At 39.4% G+C, this 17,909-nt stretch overlaps 1 protein-coding gene across 2 annotated transcripts in view; it reads right to left on the bottom strand.

Annotated features, from left to right (window-relative positions):
• LOC307131377 (RNA polymerase II elongation factor ELL2) overlaps nt 1-17,909 on the bottom strand; it is a 379,314-nt gene that overhangs the window by 34,441 nt on the left and 326,964 nt on the right. For both annotated transcript variants that reach the window (XM_079824988.1, XM_079824987.1), the window contains one exon: nt 15,419-15,466. In XM_079824988.1, coding sequence (XP_079681114.1) covers nt 15,419-15,466 — 48 coding nt within the window. The remainder of the gene's footprint in view (nt 1-15,418; nt 15,467-17,909) is intronic.

The raw sequence follows: 17,909 nt of genomic DNA on the forward strand, positions 1-17,909 counted from the left end.
CTCTTCCTCCAGAACTAGACTCATGTACGGCAGTTTCCGGAAGTGAGCAGAGTTTATAAAAGAAAGTTATAAATATGGATATTTTTCTTATAAAAACACAGTTGAGCTTCATAAGGCTATTATTCACCTCCAGGAGGCCTTTTGGATTACTTTTATGATGGATGGATGCTTCAAAATCTAGGGTACCATACACTCCTATTATGAAGCTTGGAAGAGACAGGATATTTTTAAAATAAAACTCTGATTGTGTTTGGCTGTAAGAAAGTCATATACACCTAGGATGGCTTGAGGGTGAATAAATTATGGGCTAATTTTCATTTTTGGGTGAACTAACCCTTTAAGGGCTTTAAGCAAGAGATGCCTATAAAAGTACAGCTTCCACATATTTTGTTAGTATCCACATCCCAATCCAAGATTCAAAAGTGTCTGAGAAATCCAAAGGTCATTATCTGTGTTTAAAGTTGACTGTTAATGCATTTGACTTTCACTCCTTTTTGTGTTTATTCCTCCAGCGGGAGCCAACGCCCAGCTCGCGCAGGTGAGATTTTATCAGCTTTTAGATCAGTACATTAGGTAGTACATCAGAAAGGCTACAATGCAAATACAGACTGCTCCGAGGGTTGTTACTGAAACGTTATCTCTCTTACTAAGCTCGGTGCATTTGTGATGATTGCGATTCAAGTCCTTTGTGTCATTCACCTTGTTTTCTCACAGCGAGTCTCATTTACCAACCACACACGTATTTGTGCATAAAACCTGTTTGCAAATGTTATAGTGCAGAAATCTACATTTAATTTAACATCTAGCAAATATAGCCGCTTAAATTTAGGATTACAATTAGAACCATCCCAAACCATATATATGGGGGACATAAATATTACAATTCTATACTATTAAAAACTAAAATCTCATTAAATGCTACAAGTGAATCATCACAGTATTAAAAAAATTTATTTTCATCTTGAGATTTGTGAAAGATTACACTTAACAGTGTAATTAAATGATTAGTATTGTCAAAGACCAACTTTAAGTGAATGATGACAGCAAAAGTATGTCAAATTCAGCCTTCAATAATGGATATACACTATGTAAAAGTTTTTGATTTTATGCTCACCAAAGGCTGCATTTATTTGATCAAGAATACCGTAGAAACAGTAATATTGTTAAATATGATTACAATTTATAAATAACTGTTTCTATTCTATTTAAAATGTAGTTTATTCCAGTGTCAGATGATCCTTCAGAAATCATTGTAATATGCTCAAGAAACATTTCTTATTATTATCAATATTGAAAACATGTGTTCTACTTAATATTATCTGCAAAATATACAGAGACCATAAAATCACTAATATGTTTTCAGCAAAGTACTCAATTATAAGTGAATGAGACAGTTACAGTTAGTCACCAATTCAGTAAAGTCACTATGCCAAGCAAAAGTACTGCAAGTTAAACATTTTCCACTGTCAATAGCATTAACACATACACAATATGTGGGCTTCATCTGCGTCATAACAGCCACAAGGGAGCAGAGCACAACAGAAAGCCTTCGTCTGCGGCCCATCTTCTGCCACATCTGCCACACGATGCCATGTGTGTTTGGAGATGTCAAATACTTTCAGTCGGCTGTAAGGTGTGAACTGGGCTGGAACAGAACGACTTAGTGGGGGCCAAGGCCAGTGACGACGAGACAAAGGCTGTGCTTTGTAGCAACCATGGAAAAAAACAACTCTGCCTCTTTCTAAGAACATTATAATGTTTTTATGAGGTGGTGAGACGCACTGCCCCCCACATATAAAGTACTCAAACTTTCTCTGCTCGTGAGATTTTATGACTTTAAATGCTTGTGTTTTGTTCCTACGAAGCGCACATCTGTTTGGAAAGAAGAGAAGCTGGCGTGTTGTTTCAGGTGCTGTTTTCTTTTCTCTTTCTTAAGGCGTATTGGGTCAGTGTATGCAAGAGACGAAACAGAACATCTCGTCCTCACACTTATTTCAGGTCAGGGGCTGAAACTAACAGCCACCTAGTAAACAATTACTGCTGCCAGCTGAACTATTGTTTAAAGTCAGCATGAAAGAAGTTGCGATAGTATTTTCATCCCTATTGCAACATTTATCTAAGTGAAACGGCTTCTTGAAGAAGAACAAATGTAGGACGGGACTTAATTGATTGGATGGTTGTGGTTTGCTATTGCTCTGATCTCATGTGAGTGATATGTAAGTCTTACTGTTATCTAGAAGCTAGTGTGCTCCAAAACAAAGACAAAATTCGCATTTAGAAGATATAACGGTTCAAAATGTACAGTCTCTCACTTCCACCAATACAGATCAATGATTTTGATGACATCACTGCAATTCAGCATCTCATTCGAATTTCTGTCCAATCAAATGCGCTCTAGAATCTGAAGCGTCCCGCCATCTACACTATAAAGAGACGCTGAAGCTGTGGCTAAAATCGGTCACTTGTTCACACATTTACTATTTTCGACATGGTACACTGCAAAAAAAGCTTTTCTTACTTAGTATTTTTGTCTTCTTTTCAGTCCAAATATCTAAAAAATCTTACATTAAGAAGCATTTACTAGACAAGCAAAAGTTTTTATCTTGTTTTGGGGGAAAATAACTCAAAATTAAGGGAGTTTTTGCTTAAAATAAGCAAAAAAATCTGCCAATGGGGTAAGCAAAATTCAATCTTGTTTTCTGTTTGAATTAAGATTATTTTGCTTACCCCATTGGCAGATTATTTTGCTTATTTTAAGCAAAAACTCCCTTAATTTTGAGTTATTTTCCCCCAAAATAAGACAAAACTTTTGCTTGTCTAGTACATGCTTCTTAAATCTAAGATTTTTTTAGATATTTGGACTGAAAATAAGACAAAAATACTAAGTAAGAAAAGCATTTTTTGCAGTGTAAATGGCACATAGTGCACTATATAGGGTATAGGGATTGATTCAGCACAGTCTGTTCTGGTCAACAGATATGATAGCACAGAGCGGATCATATCCACGAGTTGGCGTTTACCAGAAAACGTATCGGACTCAACTGAATTCTGCACAGAATGCTGTATTTTAAAACGATGTGGAGAAAATTAGGAGGAGAAACGGTTCGAGATTAGGAGGAAACTATAAATAAGTTGTGACATAAACTAAACGCTATTGGCTATTTAAAAAAAGGGGGAGGAGCTGTTCGATATGTCTCGCACTGACTTCCTGTTTCAGTGGAAATTACGTCAACACATTGAATAATACCGTGCGTTTCAAGGCACTTCAGTGGGACTTTAAGATTACGAGGGCATATGAATAATAAAAAAAAATGTATAAATCATTTAAATTATATACTGCAGAATGCCATGAAAAAACCAAGAATTGTCTATTTTGATTTCACGATGTCTTTTACCATCTCTACGAGTCAGAACAGAAGGGAAGTTTCCAGCAGTCCAAAATCATGCAGCTTTTATCTCTGCTCCTGCAATTATCGTGCTAGCTGTGATTCTTTGACTTTGACCAGTCACGTAATGAGCACCTTCTACTTCAGAGCTCAGTAGTCTTTGGCCTGGTTAAATTAGTTCCGCTGGTTCTGTCTACTCTACAGTCAGTCTTCACCGCGATCATCACCATTGTTCTCTTCACACAGCGTGCTCGTCTACGGCTCCTGCGAGACGCTCGTCTTTTGTTCCCGCCGCATGCGATGGCACGGAGTTTGGCCTATATTATTCATAAGCAGCAGGAACGTGTGGCCTGTTGCAAGGGGGTGGGGGAAGGGTGGGGTTTGGGGCATCCCTGCCCAGGACCGACAAACGGGACTACATGACCCCCTGATCCGAAACGGACAGGGCCACTCATCCGAAAAAAGAAAAACAAAAAGAGGGGTGGGGGAGAGGGATGAAAGAAAGAAAAAAAATAGAGAGTGAGTGACGAGAGGAGAGAGAGAAACAGACAGTGGATAATACAGAGCTTGAGATTACAGTGCTAATGATAATCCACTACATAAGGGGCGATATGGAGGAATTATGGGAACTGTGAATTATGAACTGAGCAAATGTTCCTCTCAGAGCCACTGTCACAACATCTGACTGTGTGTTAAGTGAAGTGTTCACTATGAGAATGAAAAAGTTACTGTTGGTACAGTCTGAAGTACTTGTAATGCAAGATACATTAGGGGAAGTATTTAAAGGATTCACCCAAAAATGAAAATGATCCTATAATTTGCTCACCCTCAAGCCATCCTAGGTGTAGATGACTTTCTTCCTTCAGCCAAACACAAGAGTTGTAATAAAAATAAATATCCTGGCCCTTCCAAACTTTAAAATGGGAGTGAATATTAATTTAGATTTTAAAGCCCCAAAAAACACCTCCATCCATTATCCACTCCATACTCCGTCGAGTTAAATATGATCCCATCGAGTTCCGACAGAAGAGTGACCTCTGACCCGACGCATGATGTAGGAGTAGGTGAGAGTAGACGCCTCTCGCGGTTCAAACTAAATAGGGCTGAGCAACAAACTCAAGCACCTCCGACATTTCCCTTAAAACATTTTGTTTTAGACTTCTAGTTTGTGACTGATGTTTGGTTTTACTCTATCCTCTGCGCTTCCGCGTTCCTCAATACGTCATGCGTCGGGTCCGAGGTCACTCTTCCGCCAGTCATTATATTTTATAAAGTTATAAATATGGATATTTTTTCTTTCAAAAACGCATCGCTTCACTTCAGAAGGCCTTTATTAACCTCCTGGAGGTGTATGGAGTACTTTTATGATGGATGGAATGCGCTTTTTGGGCTTCAAAATCTAGGTACCATTCACTCCCATTATGAAGCTTGGAAGAGACAGGATATTTTTTAATATAACTCTGATTGTGTTTGGCTGAAAGAAGAAAGTCATATACACCTAAGATGGCTTGGGATAATTTTCAGTTTTGGGTGAACTATCGCTTTAACAAATCCAAAAATAACTGCATTGAATCAGTTACCAAATCAAGCAGAATCAAACTTGAATTTAGACATTCTGATTTTTTTTTTTAAACCAATTGAAACCTAGTGAGTATCATCCCAAAGATTTGTAGACCCCAGATGATTTTGAGGAAGGGAGTTGCCCTGATTTGCACAAAACAGTTAAAAAAGAAGAGCAAGAGCTGAAATACACTTTGACCAAAAATACAGTAAAAACAGTATGAAATATTATTACAATTTAATATAACTGTTTTTAATGTAATTTATTCCTGTGATCAAAGCTGAATTTTCAGCATCATTACTCTAGTCTTCAGTGTCACATGATCCTTCAGAAATCATTCTAATATGCTGATTTGCTGCTCAAAAAGCTCTTATTATCAATGTTGAAAACAGATGTGCTGCTTAATATTTTTCTGGAAACTATTTTCTTTTTTTCCTTGATGAATATAAATTTAAAAAGAACAGTATTTTACTGTAACCTTTGATCAATTTATTGCATTATTGCTGAATAAAAGTATTTTGAAATAATCTTGCCAAGCCCAAACTCGGGTAGTGTAATATGAATGAGACAGTGCTTTGTGAAACATGGCAACTCTGGTTTTCTTGCCCTCCTCTTTCACTTCTGTTCCTCCTTTCCGCTCTCTCACTGTTCGGGACAGTATGTGCACCTGACAATCGGTCGGCCAGATTTCAAACCAGTGGAATCTATCATAGTGTCTCAAATGCGCTAAGAGATTTAAAACATGAAAGATTGAAGAGTTTCACTCTTGGCTCCAGAGACGAAATGACAATAGTGTTAACAAGTGGCACTCAAGAGGGGAGAAAGATACAGTAACAATGCATTCTACCTTTTGGGAAACCTTGTCATGCTTCTCAAAAAAAACATGGGTTCTCAACCACACCATTTATGATATGAACAACTAGTATGCCATAAGTCACGTTTTGTGAATGCAGTGCATGAGCTCGTCTCTTTCTTTCGCATTAAATCACTCTGTCACCATACCGGGCTGAAGTCCGTTACATTTAAATGGGGAGGAACCAGAGGGGGGTGGATGTCTGTTGATGCATGGGGGTTGGTTTAAGGATAAAGGGGGGTTGGCGATGAGAAGTTGTGGAGCTGAAAGAGGGGTGGTGGAGGGGGTTGTGGTGGCTGCCTCATCCCCTGAGGAACGGCCTCGGATGCCAAGCAAAATCTGTCTCTCTCTCTCCTCTCTAGCACCTGAGGGCTAATCTGTCAAGCTCAGTAAGCACTGGGCGACCTGACTCCATAACCATCCTTGTGTGTGTGTGTTGATAATGGGGGAGGAGAGAACCCCGCATGCTGCTTTCATATGCACCCCATTCACAAAGCAGCCAGAAGCCATCCTCCACTCGCCTATCAGTTACTATAGTGACGAGTCTGCGCAAATTAAGTAGAGGCAGGTCTATGGGGGCGTCCACAGCCTCGCTGGCCTCTGAGATTACAATAGTGGAACAGTTCTCTACGCTTTGATTGGTTAATGTCGGCACATTTTGAAAATTCATACACAACGCCAGCTTTGAAAGGCTCAAGGCAGTCTTCGCTCGGCATGTGTAGTATTTTTATACACTTGCTAAAGGACTGATGGGAAAATGCAGGGAGATCAGAAACTTTCAAAGAGCAATAAGCAATTTAGGAAAATATAATAAGGCCTGTACAGACTGAATATTAAAGCGTACACAAAATTACAAGTCACTTCTTCAAATAATGTGAACAAACACAGGTCCTCAGAAGCATTTTTCTGCCTCAGAGTAAAAAATTAATTGTTAACTGTGAGAAAATGTAAAATAATATGGTAACACTTTACAATGAGGTCTGTTAATGCCTTAACTAACATTAACAAACCTTAACTAAGGAGCAAGACATTTGCTACAGATTTTAGTAATCCTTGTTAATGTTAGTTAATAAAAATACAACTGCTCGTTTTTAGTTAATTTTAGCTCAGGTCCATTAAATAATAATAACAGATACAACTTTTGATTTTAATAATGTATTAACTAAAAGTCTTTTCACACTGGATGCGATTTTGATAGTTTTATTTTTTGATCAGCTGTTTGTGTAATGAGTGCTTCCACACCAAAACGCGAATGTGCAGCTATTTTTATTGCTTGAATGTTCTTTTTTTTTTAATTCTCGTGGCTTCAACCAATCACATACAAGAAAACAAAGGTGACGAAATGTTTGAGCTACAGTAGCTCGTCTGTTTGATCGGACCACACGGGCCAGCCTTCGCTCCCCACGTGCATGGTTCCTTAACAGGTTCCTTCCTTGGACCACTTTTGACAGATACTGACCACTGCAGACTGGGACACCCCACAAGAGCTGCAGTTTTGGAGATGCTCTGACCCAGTCGTCTAGCCATCACAATTTGGCCCTTGTCAAACTCGCTCAAATCCTTACGCTTGCCCATTTTTCCTGCTTCTAAAACATCAACTTTTGAGGACAAACTGTTCACTTGCTGCCTAATATATCCCACTCAGTAACAGGTCCCGTGATAAACAGATAATCAGTGCTATTCACTCCACCGGTCATAATGTTATGCCTGATCGGTGTTTATCACAATCATGACATTTAGTCAATGCATTTTATTAAACTACAAGAACTAGATGTCACGATTGTGAAAAAAGTTGCATTTGTGAAATTCGAGAACACAGTTGTGAGATATATAATTGCAATTACGAGAAAGACGTTTTTTTAATGAGGAAAAGACGCAATTGTGAGAAATAACGTTTTGAAATTCTAAAATAGTAGGTCACAATTACCTTCTTTTTTATGTATTATACCTAATAGTATAGGCTCTTCTCTTTCAGGCTTTTCATATAAAAGGTCTTCATTCAAAGCTTCAGGACAGAAACTGGTCAAAACTTGTTCCTGAAATGCAGAATGTTTATTTACAAGACCATTGCTCATTTCCCGAGCAGTCACACTCTGGACTGCCGGATGGCCATGACAGACAAGCTACACGAACAAAAACAAACCTGAAAGAGGCTTCCGTTTCTAGCTGCATTCACGTGACGGCTAGACGTGGCCATGAATGCTCTTCCAATAAGATTTAAACAACCCATGTGATGAAAAACTACTATAAACTATTAGAAGCACTGCATCCTGCTGGGCCGAGCCAAAGCCCCCTGCTGCAGGCACGGAATCAATGGATCCACTCATGTGACTGAAAACTGACACATCCCATCCACGTCAACGGCAACAGGACGCAGGCATGCTTAAAGAAAAAAGAACATTTAAAACCCAAGAAGACAATAATACGAGGTGTTAAGCATCAAATAAAGATCGAGTTAAGGATTCAAATAAAGATGCTACACAGACAGCGTTTGAGAGGTGCGGCCGGTTAATGGGCGATATACTCAGAGCCGCACTCTTTCAGAAGTCGGTCCAGACACGTCAGAACTGTGAGCGTGCCCTGTGTGTGTCCCTGCATGAAAGGCCTGAAGTGTCTGTGATCTTCCCCTTGCGATTCTTGGCTTTGCTCAGCCATTTAAAAGCTGTGAGATGTACAGTACAACATTTTTGGAAGAGTTTCACATACACACCACGTTTTCCATAATTTATCTTCACAGGAAGATACTTTTGAAACCAAAAATGCTTTACTTGAGGTTCTTGGTATGCATAAAAATAAACATTGAGCACTTAATGTTTTGCCAAATTTAACTATTTACCAAATGTACCACACACATTTCAATCTGTCTGTGAAACTACAGTTATTTTTATTGAAACTATTTTTGTCCCCATGACAATGGCATTATTTAGCGGTCCATGTTTATGTCAAATAGCACAGGTCATTGTGCCTGTCTCTCAAACAACTTGCAATTGTAACAAAAGCATCCAGTTATGATTTTGTTCCTCATAAATTCATCTGGCCAGCTCGACATAATGAATATTCCACAAATATGTTGCTACATGGAGTTCTGTAGAAAAAACATTTTTTTTGACTAAACAACAAAAAAGTGAATTGTGTCATCATTGACCGAAACAGTGACATTTAAAGGAACACTCCACTCCCCTAGAGTTAAACAGTTGAGTTTTACCGTTTTCAAATCCATTCAGCCGATCTCCGGGTCTGGCGGTAGCACTTTTAGCATAGCTTAGCATAGATCATTGAATCTGATTAGACCGTTAGCATCTCGCTCAAAAAAATGACCAAAGATTTTGATATTTTTCCTATTTAAAACTCTAATTCATGCGTAATAATCAAGGAACTTTGCTGCCGTACCATGGGTGCAGTGGCGCAATGATATTACGCAGCGCCTGAGATCGGCTGAATGGATTCGAAAACGGTCAAACTCAAATGTTTAGCCTATTTTCAAAAAAAGTGGAGTGTTCCTTTAATTAGCACTTCTTCAATAAAGCGTTTTGAATGAGTCAATGTCTATTTTGTGCGCACAACGTGGATAAGCTATAACAGGTAAACATGTCAGTAGTGTGGCTGTGGACACACTTTACCGTGACCAACTATGCTATTTAGAAAAATGTTACATTTGTTTGCCAGCTTATTGATTAATTGATGATTAGTACTTTTCATTTATCACCTGAGAACACAACACCTTTAACAGCATGAGGAGTTCAGTTACCCAATTACCAAAACTGTACTTTGGCTAAATTAAAGCTTTAATTTGTATTTGATTGGGGGGGAAATGTATTTCGGTGCATCACTACTAGATAAACTTATAATCGCACATCTTTTTTTTATATTTCATTTCTTTATGGCCTACCTAATTGTACAATACTATGGAATTTTGTACATGCAACTTAGATAATAATTTCATTAATTTTAACAAATTTACCATCAATACAGACACTGCATCCATTGTGTCTGACATGTTACACTGACATCCCCTCAACTCAGGGCTTTAAGGGTTAGTTCCCCCAAAAATGAAAATTCTGTCATTTCTCACCTTCATGTGGTTTCAACTCGAAAGACTTTTGTTCATCTTTGGAACACAAATGAAGATGTTTTTGATGAAGTCTGAGAGCTTTTTGTCCCTCCATTGACAGCTACACAACTACCACTTTGACACTTCAAAAAGTTCATAAAGAGATTGTAAAACTAATCCATTTGAATTGAGCGGTTTAGTCAACATTTTCTGAAGAGACACAATCTCAACTCATATGGATTCGTTTTACGATCTCAAAGTGGTAGTTGTGTTGCTGTCAGTAGAGGGACAGAAAGCTTAGATTTAGGGGTTTAACGGTACACGTATTCGTACCGAACCGTTTCGGTACAGGGGTGCAATCTGCAATTCTGAATGCAGTCTTTAACAGTCGGCTTGTTTTAAGCGCGGAACATTAAGTGTGATTTCCCACACGAACATATTAAGTATTCTGTCCATTTTATCAAAAAAAATTCAAACAATAAATGCCGCGTTGTCGCTCTTTAATGTGACGTGACTGATCAATGTATAGGCGCATCAGTTCAAGCGCCGCAGCGTGTGCGCGCGTGTGAACGCGATCTTCTCTTCCTAAAGATACATTACAGCTTACTGAAATATTATCATATGTCGTGTAATCGCTCAATCAGTGTTTCAACCACGGAAAGACGACAATATTAAAACGGCTTTACCTCAGAAGTCATTCAGTGTCCACAGCTGTTAGTTCACTACAGAAATCAACTCTTTCATTAAATATATGCACTATATTAGCCTATATTAATTCTACTTAACCTGTTACTGATGTCTGGATTATTTAATGTGTTTTAAATCTGTCATGAAAATGAAAGCCAGCCATCGTGTATAAATTATTATATTTCAACAATGAATTGGAGAAAAAAAATATTTTATTATTAGATTTAAAATGAAAAAACTGCCTTATGTGAAGTTTACATGTTTGAACATAATGTGTTATTTGAGTGTTGATTATTATATCTAAAAAAATATTTAATATTATAGTAAAGTGTAAGTAAGGGCTCCCTATATATAGTTTACAGCATTATCTTTAACAAACTTTTAGTTATAATTGAATTCAAGGACAGACACACTTTTTTTTCAGTAAACCACTGTTCAATAAATATAAATAAAAAGCAATTTTGTAAAACTGCTGTACCAAACTGACTTCAAAACCGAGGTACGTACCGAACCGTCAGTTTTGTGTACCGTTACACCCTTACTCTTCATTTGTGTTCTGAAGATGAACAAAAGTCTTACGAGTTTGGAACGACATGAGAGCAAGTAATTAAATGACAGAATTTTCATTTTTTGGTGAACTATTCCTTTAAAGAAAGTCCTGAGGTTGGTGACATTCATGTCAACTTGTAATTACAATCTTTTTGACCTGAATGCACCATAAGCTCACACCTTTATTTAAAAGACATCTTCTGACATTAAAAAAAAGAAGATCCTCCCTGCTCTTGCAAGGACCTTGTCAAAGATGGCCTGGCAAGACCATGCAGCTCTGCCAGTCAAAACACTGGGCCCCAGACAAGACGGGCACTCGGGTCCCTGTGCACGTCGCCAAGCCCGTCACATCTGGATGAAAGAATCGGCGTGTGCCCTTTCATTCACACGTGGGACAGCTCCCCCCACACAGCCTCTGCTGCCAGAGACTCTCTGCGTTCTACGCTCATTCCTCTTATTGTCATTCTAATTAGCTTTCAAGAAGGGAAAAAGCCAGGCTCGCACACACACAGAAGCCCTGGCTCGGACAAACACAGTAACCAATAGACACACTTTCAGTCACCACAGTCACAAATAGAACTGACCATACATAGAAAATTCACAGATCCCAAGACATATTTTAGTCCAAACGGTGCACTCCCTCAAACTCAAATCCAATTAGTAAGCTATAGAGGACCTCAACAATGCATATACAGACATTACAATAATGAACACTAATACACACTCTCTGAGACTCCATCACAATCTCACTTACACACACACTCATCGGAGGTGCGAGAACTGGTGCATCCCAGCGAGAGAAAAGAGGTTGAGACAATCACAGCGATGACGAGAAGACAGATGGGTGGGGGAAGCTAAACCTTCACACACATTTACCATGAGAACATCGCTTTACCCCCCACCTTCCAACACAACTAATGCCACAGAACACACTCACTAACTCAGAAAACACTTAAGGAAGATAAATTCATGCTGCTGTTGGATCGTCTGCTCAAAGTCATAAACAGGTGTTTCTAGTAAAGAAGGGTCACTGACTTGACACACTTTTTTTTTTGTCTGGATCTCGTTATTCAAAAAATACATTAAAATCGCAATGCATTATGAGGAACATGTTTTCAATTTCTTTGTGTAGCATAAAGTCAGAAATGTGCAGCTGTCTGTAGATTGCAAAACATCTTATTAAAAGTCCACCAAATCAAAAGTCATTGTGGTGTACCAAATAAAACAGGAATATCACAAATATCATATCAACTAGAGTTCAGGCTTTAAAATGTCAAATGAGACGACTTTTGAAAAAGCAGCCTCGTTCTTATTTGCATCACATTTAATATGGTGTCTACCCTGACTATTGTCCGTTCAATATGCAAACTAATCCTATTACTTTTTATTTGAGGGTTACGCCACTTGACATTTTTAGATGAACTATATCCCAATGTTAAACATGCACTGTTATCAAGCGAGAGACAGATACACAGAGAGCATATTAAATCAGAGAGCATAATCATGTAAAAGTTTAATAGCATTTTGAAAATGGTATAAAAGTTTTCCAAAAGTGTACGATACCAACATGAATGCAAAGGTCGTATTTCTAAGAACTTGCTGGCAAATGCGTTTTAAACTCGATTTTTTTAAAAGCTTTCTCTTTTTCATCACAGACATCCATCGTTCTCAGACATCCTAATTTGTCCCTGGCCCTTAAAAGAATTATGACAATTGTGCAATGCAACTTCAACATGATTCTGCATAATAATATGCTCTCTAATGTAATATGCTCTCTCACTTATGGCCATGTCTTAGTCTCTCAATTAATATGAGATCATAAAAATGCATGTATAATACAAGAATTGGAGAAAAAAAAGTTGTTTAAAAGCCTGTCAAACTCTAGGACACTGCCGTTACCCCTTCACATTTCACTCCTTGAGAACGGTTTCTGTTTATTGAGACAGACATATATAATTGTAGCCTCTGGATCATTAATTTTGTGCGGCAAAAATCCAATTACCAAAAGAAAATGGGGCTGCATGACGTGAAATCCCAGTCTTTGAGAATCTGAACAGAACACGAACATCCCTAGTGAAGCCATCAAAGGCATTCAGATTGTATAAATCCTCCAGGATCGGGGCATCACTCCTTGTGATATGAAAGGAGTTTTACTACTCTAAACATCTTTTCTTGTGTTATTTCTCATCAGTTGCATCATCATCCTCCTCCTCCGCCACAGATGGAGAGAATTGAGCAAATTAAAGCTCCCCCATCTGTAAAAACCCAATGATGGCTAAATTATTTCTTAACTGCCACATGAACGTGCATTATCAACGCTTTGTCAAGTTAGTGGAAAATGGCAGCTGACAATTCTCAGCAGGGCACTTCCTGAGTTTTCCACGCTGCCCGTCAAAGGTCTGGAGGCAAGCCAGGACAAGGTTTATGGGAATTCCCTGGTATGGGGGAGCCCTCCTGCAGGTGGAGGAAAATTACCTGGCTAAAGCCCCGTTCACACCGCCAGCGACATCCAAAAAAAAAAATCATACAGTGTGTATGGGAATAATGTTTCAAAAGCATGGAAATCGCAATATTGATCAAAAAATTGTGATAGTACTTTTTTGTCAATATTGCACAGGCCTGTCTCCACAGGACAGCAATTTTCTGTCATCTCTGCAGAATGTCATCTCTTGAGTGAATTTTCTGTCATCTTTGCAGGAATGTAATATATATGCACACACTGTACAAAGTAACGTTTCTTTTTCACAACAATGTGAACATGAATAGCCGCCACAACCATAGCAATCCATGGGTACAACATGCATCACATGACTAAACTACCGTTTTCACAGCCCACACTACAACGAGAGAATGCCATTTTCAAAATGATCAAGGAAGTGCTCTGGGTTTTTTTAGTGCGAAAATGGCATCTCAGTGTGGACCAAAATGTGTTTCCAAGAGAATCCGGATTAATGTAGACATAGCCTAAGACAGATCGAATAAGGAAGTGTCCATCTCCCGAGTGCTGCTCAAAGATATCCATCCATTGTAAAACTAAAATACTCAATATTATATCAAGCCTGACTGAAGTGAAAGCATCCCGAGGTTACGGCTAATAGAATGACTGATAACTTGGTTTCAGTAGTGCGGACTTAACATCACTCCCTACCCCCAGCTGTAATAGCTTAATTTGTCACCCTGACACACATACAAACACACACACGCACACACACACGGCTCAAATACCTCATTAATGCCCAGCAGCCCATTATCTGAGGAGGAGGGGATGAACGCTCAAATTCAGTGCAGCCAATTTGAATATGTAATGGGCTAAAGATATAATCACTAAATCTAATTCGACAATTAGAACAGATTCCAGTTTTACACACTTGACACAACTCTGCTACTCCAATTTTAAAGCGGAAGAAACTCCATTAGATCAGATATTGCTCGACTACATGTGACAGTATTTTGCATATTATAATTGTGGAATTAGTGGGGGTCGAACGATGCTTTAGGAGACAGAGCGGCCACGGTTATCCCCCTCCTTGTCGCAGGTCTTTCATGTCTGCACTGAGACAACAGCCATAGAGACACAAGAGGCTCCCTTGGGTTTACCAACACCCCCACCTCTTCCTAGAGCTCTTGACAAAGCCTTTCCAGTCACCAGTCTGACCCAGTAACCTGGCGAGCAGCTCGGGGGTGTTGAGTAGTTGAGTAGCCTCTCCCGGGCTTCCGACCGCAATCGAGTCGCACAGTCCGCCGTTTGTTGAGTCTTTTTCCTGTCCCGCTTCTGGATCAGATGAGTATGTTTTCGACGGGCCCGGTTGTGGCTGGCAGGCGCTGATGGGGAGGTGTGCTACGGCTGAATGTGCTAATCCGGTTAGACACAGGCATCTTTCTTTACAGACGTTTCACTGGAATGCACCCCGTACCAAAAATCCACCTAGGCCGTACAGTGCAACCACATGGCATTCTTCCTAGCAGTAAATAACAATACTCGCGTACAAACCAAACCGCTGGCACGCAAACGATACGAAACCCAGGAGTCGCATCCAACCGATGACACTCCTAATTTATAGCTCATAATTGCGCTTATGAACGTGCGTGCTGCTATAATTATATAAATGTTCCCAATCTAGTCGGGCAGGCCCTAAGAGTGGCGTCACTGCAAGCTACAGTTCCCTCTCCATTTCAGGCGATGGTTCAGGAGCTCATGAAATATTGAGAGAGTATGCAGGCGGCTGAGGGGTGCCGTGAGTTTTTTGCTGCACGACTCGACAATCAGGTCTAATTAAAGGATTGCAATTTTTAGGCATCAGGAGGGGTGAGGAAAAACACATTCATCTTACCCCCTGGTTCCCCTTGAAGCAAATTGCCGGTTGATTTGGTAAGGACCCCTGGGGACAGAAGAAAAAAAGGTAGAAGAGGTTGGTTAGCATCTACTATTATTATACAAAGGACTAGAAAGAAACAAAGAAATCCTGGAAACGCATCATCTCCACCTGAATTTCTAGGCTGGAACGGATTCCAAAATGCTTGGAGAAAAACAATGCAAATGCTTTTGCACCAGCCTTTTATGCAAGTAAGGCTTGACTTTCTCGTGACTTTCTGTCTTCCGCAAGTTTTTCGGTCACATTTTAGATTAGGGTCCAATTCTCATTACTAACTACACAGAGAGAAAAAGGGTGTCAAAATTGCACCTTTAGGGGTACAAGAGCTTGTAGCTGGGGCAGTCCTCTTAAAAGGACATCTTTGTGCTTTTTTTTTACCACAAAAAGGTTCATAGTAGTACCTTAAGGTACATATTTGTACTCTAAGGTACTAATATGCACATATTAGGAGTAAAACAGGTACAAAGACGTCCTTTTAAGGGTACTGCCCCAGTGACAAGCTGTTGTACCCCTAAAGGTACAATTTTGACAATTGTGCTTTTTTTTACCACAAAAAGGTTCATAGTAGTAGCTTATGGTACATATTTGTACTCTAAGGTACTAATATGCACATATAAGGAGTAAAACAGGAACAAAGACATCCTTTTAAGGGTACTGCCCCAGTGACAAGCTGTTGTACCCCTAAAGGTACAATTTTGACACGCTTTTTCTCTGTGTGTAACTATTAACCATGACTTATGCCTCAATAAACTCCTAATTACTGTTTATTAATAGTTAGTAATGTAGTTGTTAAGTATTGGGTAGGATTAAGGGATGTAGAACATGGACTATATATGGAATAAGGCATTAATATGTGATTTGTAAGAACTAATAAACAGCCAATACCAATATTCTAGTAATATGCATGCTAATACGCAACTAGTTAATAGTGAGAATTGGACCCTAAACTAAAGTGTTACCAGTTTTTTTGTTTTTTTGTCTATACAATGAAAGTCAATGGGTTCCAACAAAACAACCCAACTGGACCCCCTTAACTTTCATTGTATGAAAAAAAACAAGAAGAAAAAAAAACAAGTGTTCTCCTGAAGAAAGAAAGTCATGCAGGTTTAGGACGGCATGAGGGTTGTCATTTTATTAAATGTTCACCCACAATGCCAGCATTTCCACAAGCTGTGTTTAGGTACTAACTTACTGAAATATCATGCCTACCTATTAGCCTCCCTTCCCAGTAATTACAGTCTCCCGTTACTTGCTTGCCCCCATCGACAGAGGCACAGCTCTCTCCTGTATTAATTCATGCAGACTGCGAGTGAGGGGGGTTGCTTTTGAGAGAATGAAAGGCTGGCTGTCACTGGCCTCTCAGCAGTGTCATGGTTCTGCTTGTGCGAGCCTAAAGATCAAGGCCGGGTTTGCTAATCTGCACTGGAATGCGTCCGATTAATAAATCTCGGCTTGAAAGACCTTACACGAGTCAATCAAATGTTATTGTGTGAGGCGTGGATGAGTGCGAGGATGTGGAGTGAAAAAAGTGGGGGTGGGACGGGGCAAACATCATGGGGAAAGCTTTTAGCCAACAAATGTGGAGCACTAATTATTAGGACTAAAGGTAAAAGTTGCAAAAAGCAATTTGGTCTTTTTTTCTCTAAAAGGTGCATCAAACACAATCAAGCAGTCCTGGACATTATCTACCCAGTGCCACATAAAGTGTGTACAAATAGGCCTTTTATATAACCATCTCTTGCGAGCCGCGCTGAGCTTTTAACACTCGGCTCAGTCCAACGTCCAGGAGGAGCATTAACGCCATATATGAAACAAACTCATTCACATCACTGACGTAAATTAGGGAAGAAAAACATTAGGCTTCCCCCAGCATAGCTCGAAACCATTAAGCAAGGTCAAAAGATAGCACTTATTATCTTCAAGGTACAGCTGGAGCTTTGGTCAACAAGCATGTTTATCTATTATGGATGTTACAGGGAGAGGCCGTCATGTCACACTGTAGACATACAGCGCAGCTCATGTTGCTTATTAAAAAAATACAGGCTTATTGGTTCTGCGTTTGTTGTCGTGGTCGGATTAGTGGCTAAACATTACTGAAGGGGGTGGTGGTGCTGTGGCTAACTTGAACTTTGTTTGTTTTTTATTCTGGTGCCGTGAAAGCTTATAAGCACATAATGAGCACAGGTCAGAGGAGGACAGTGAGGTATCTAATGACCTGACTTAACCATGTCCTTGGTTGTATTACAATGAAGTAATTGTTTTTATTTTGACTTCTGACCTAATTTGTAATTGATAAACTTGTAACCAATGTCTCCCATGAGCCTCAATTGTCAGACTGACCAGACCCACAGCTCCGACCACACATTGTCATTGTTGATCGTTTATTAGCTCTTCTTACCCACAAAATTAAATGGACACACCTTATATGTGACCCTGGACCACAAAACCA

The sequence above is a fragment of the Gobio gobio genome, assembly GCF_949357685.1.
Source record: "Gobio gobio genome assembly, chromosome: 9".
Classification (NCBI taxonomy): Eukaryota; Metazoa; Chordata; class Actinopteri; order Cypriniformes; family Gobionidae; genus Gobio; species Gobio gobio.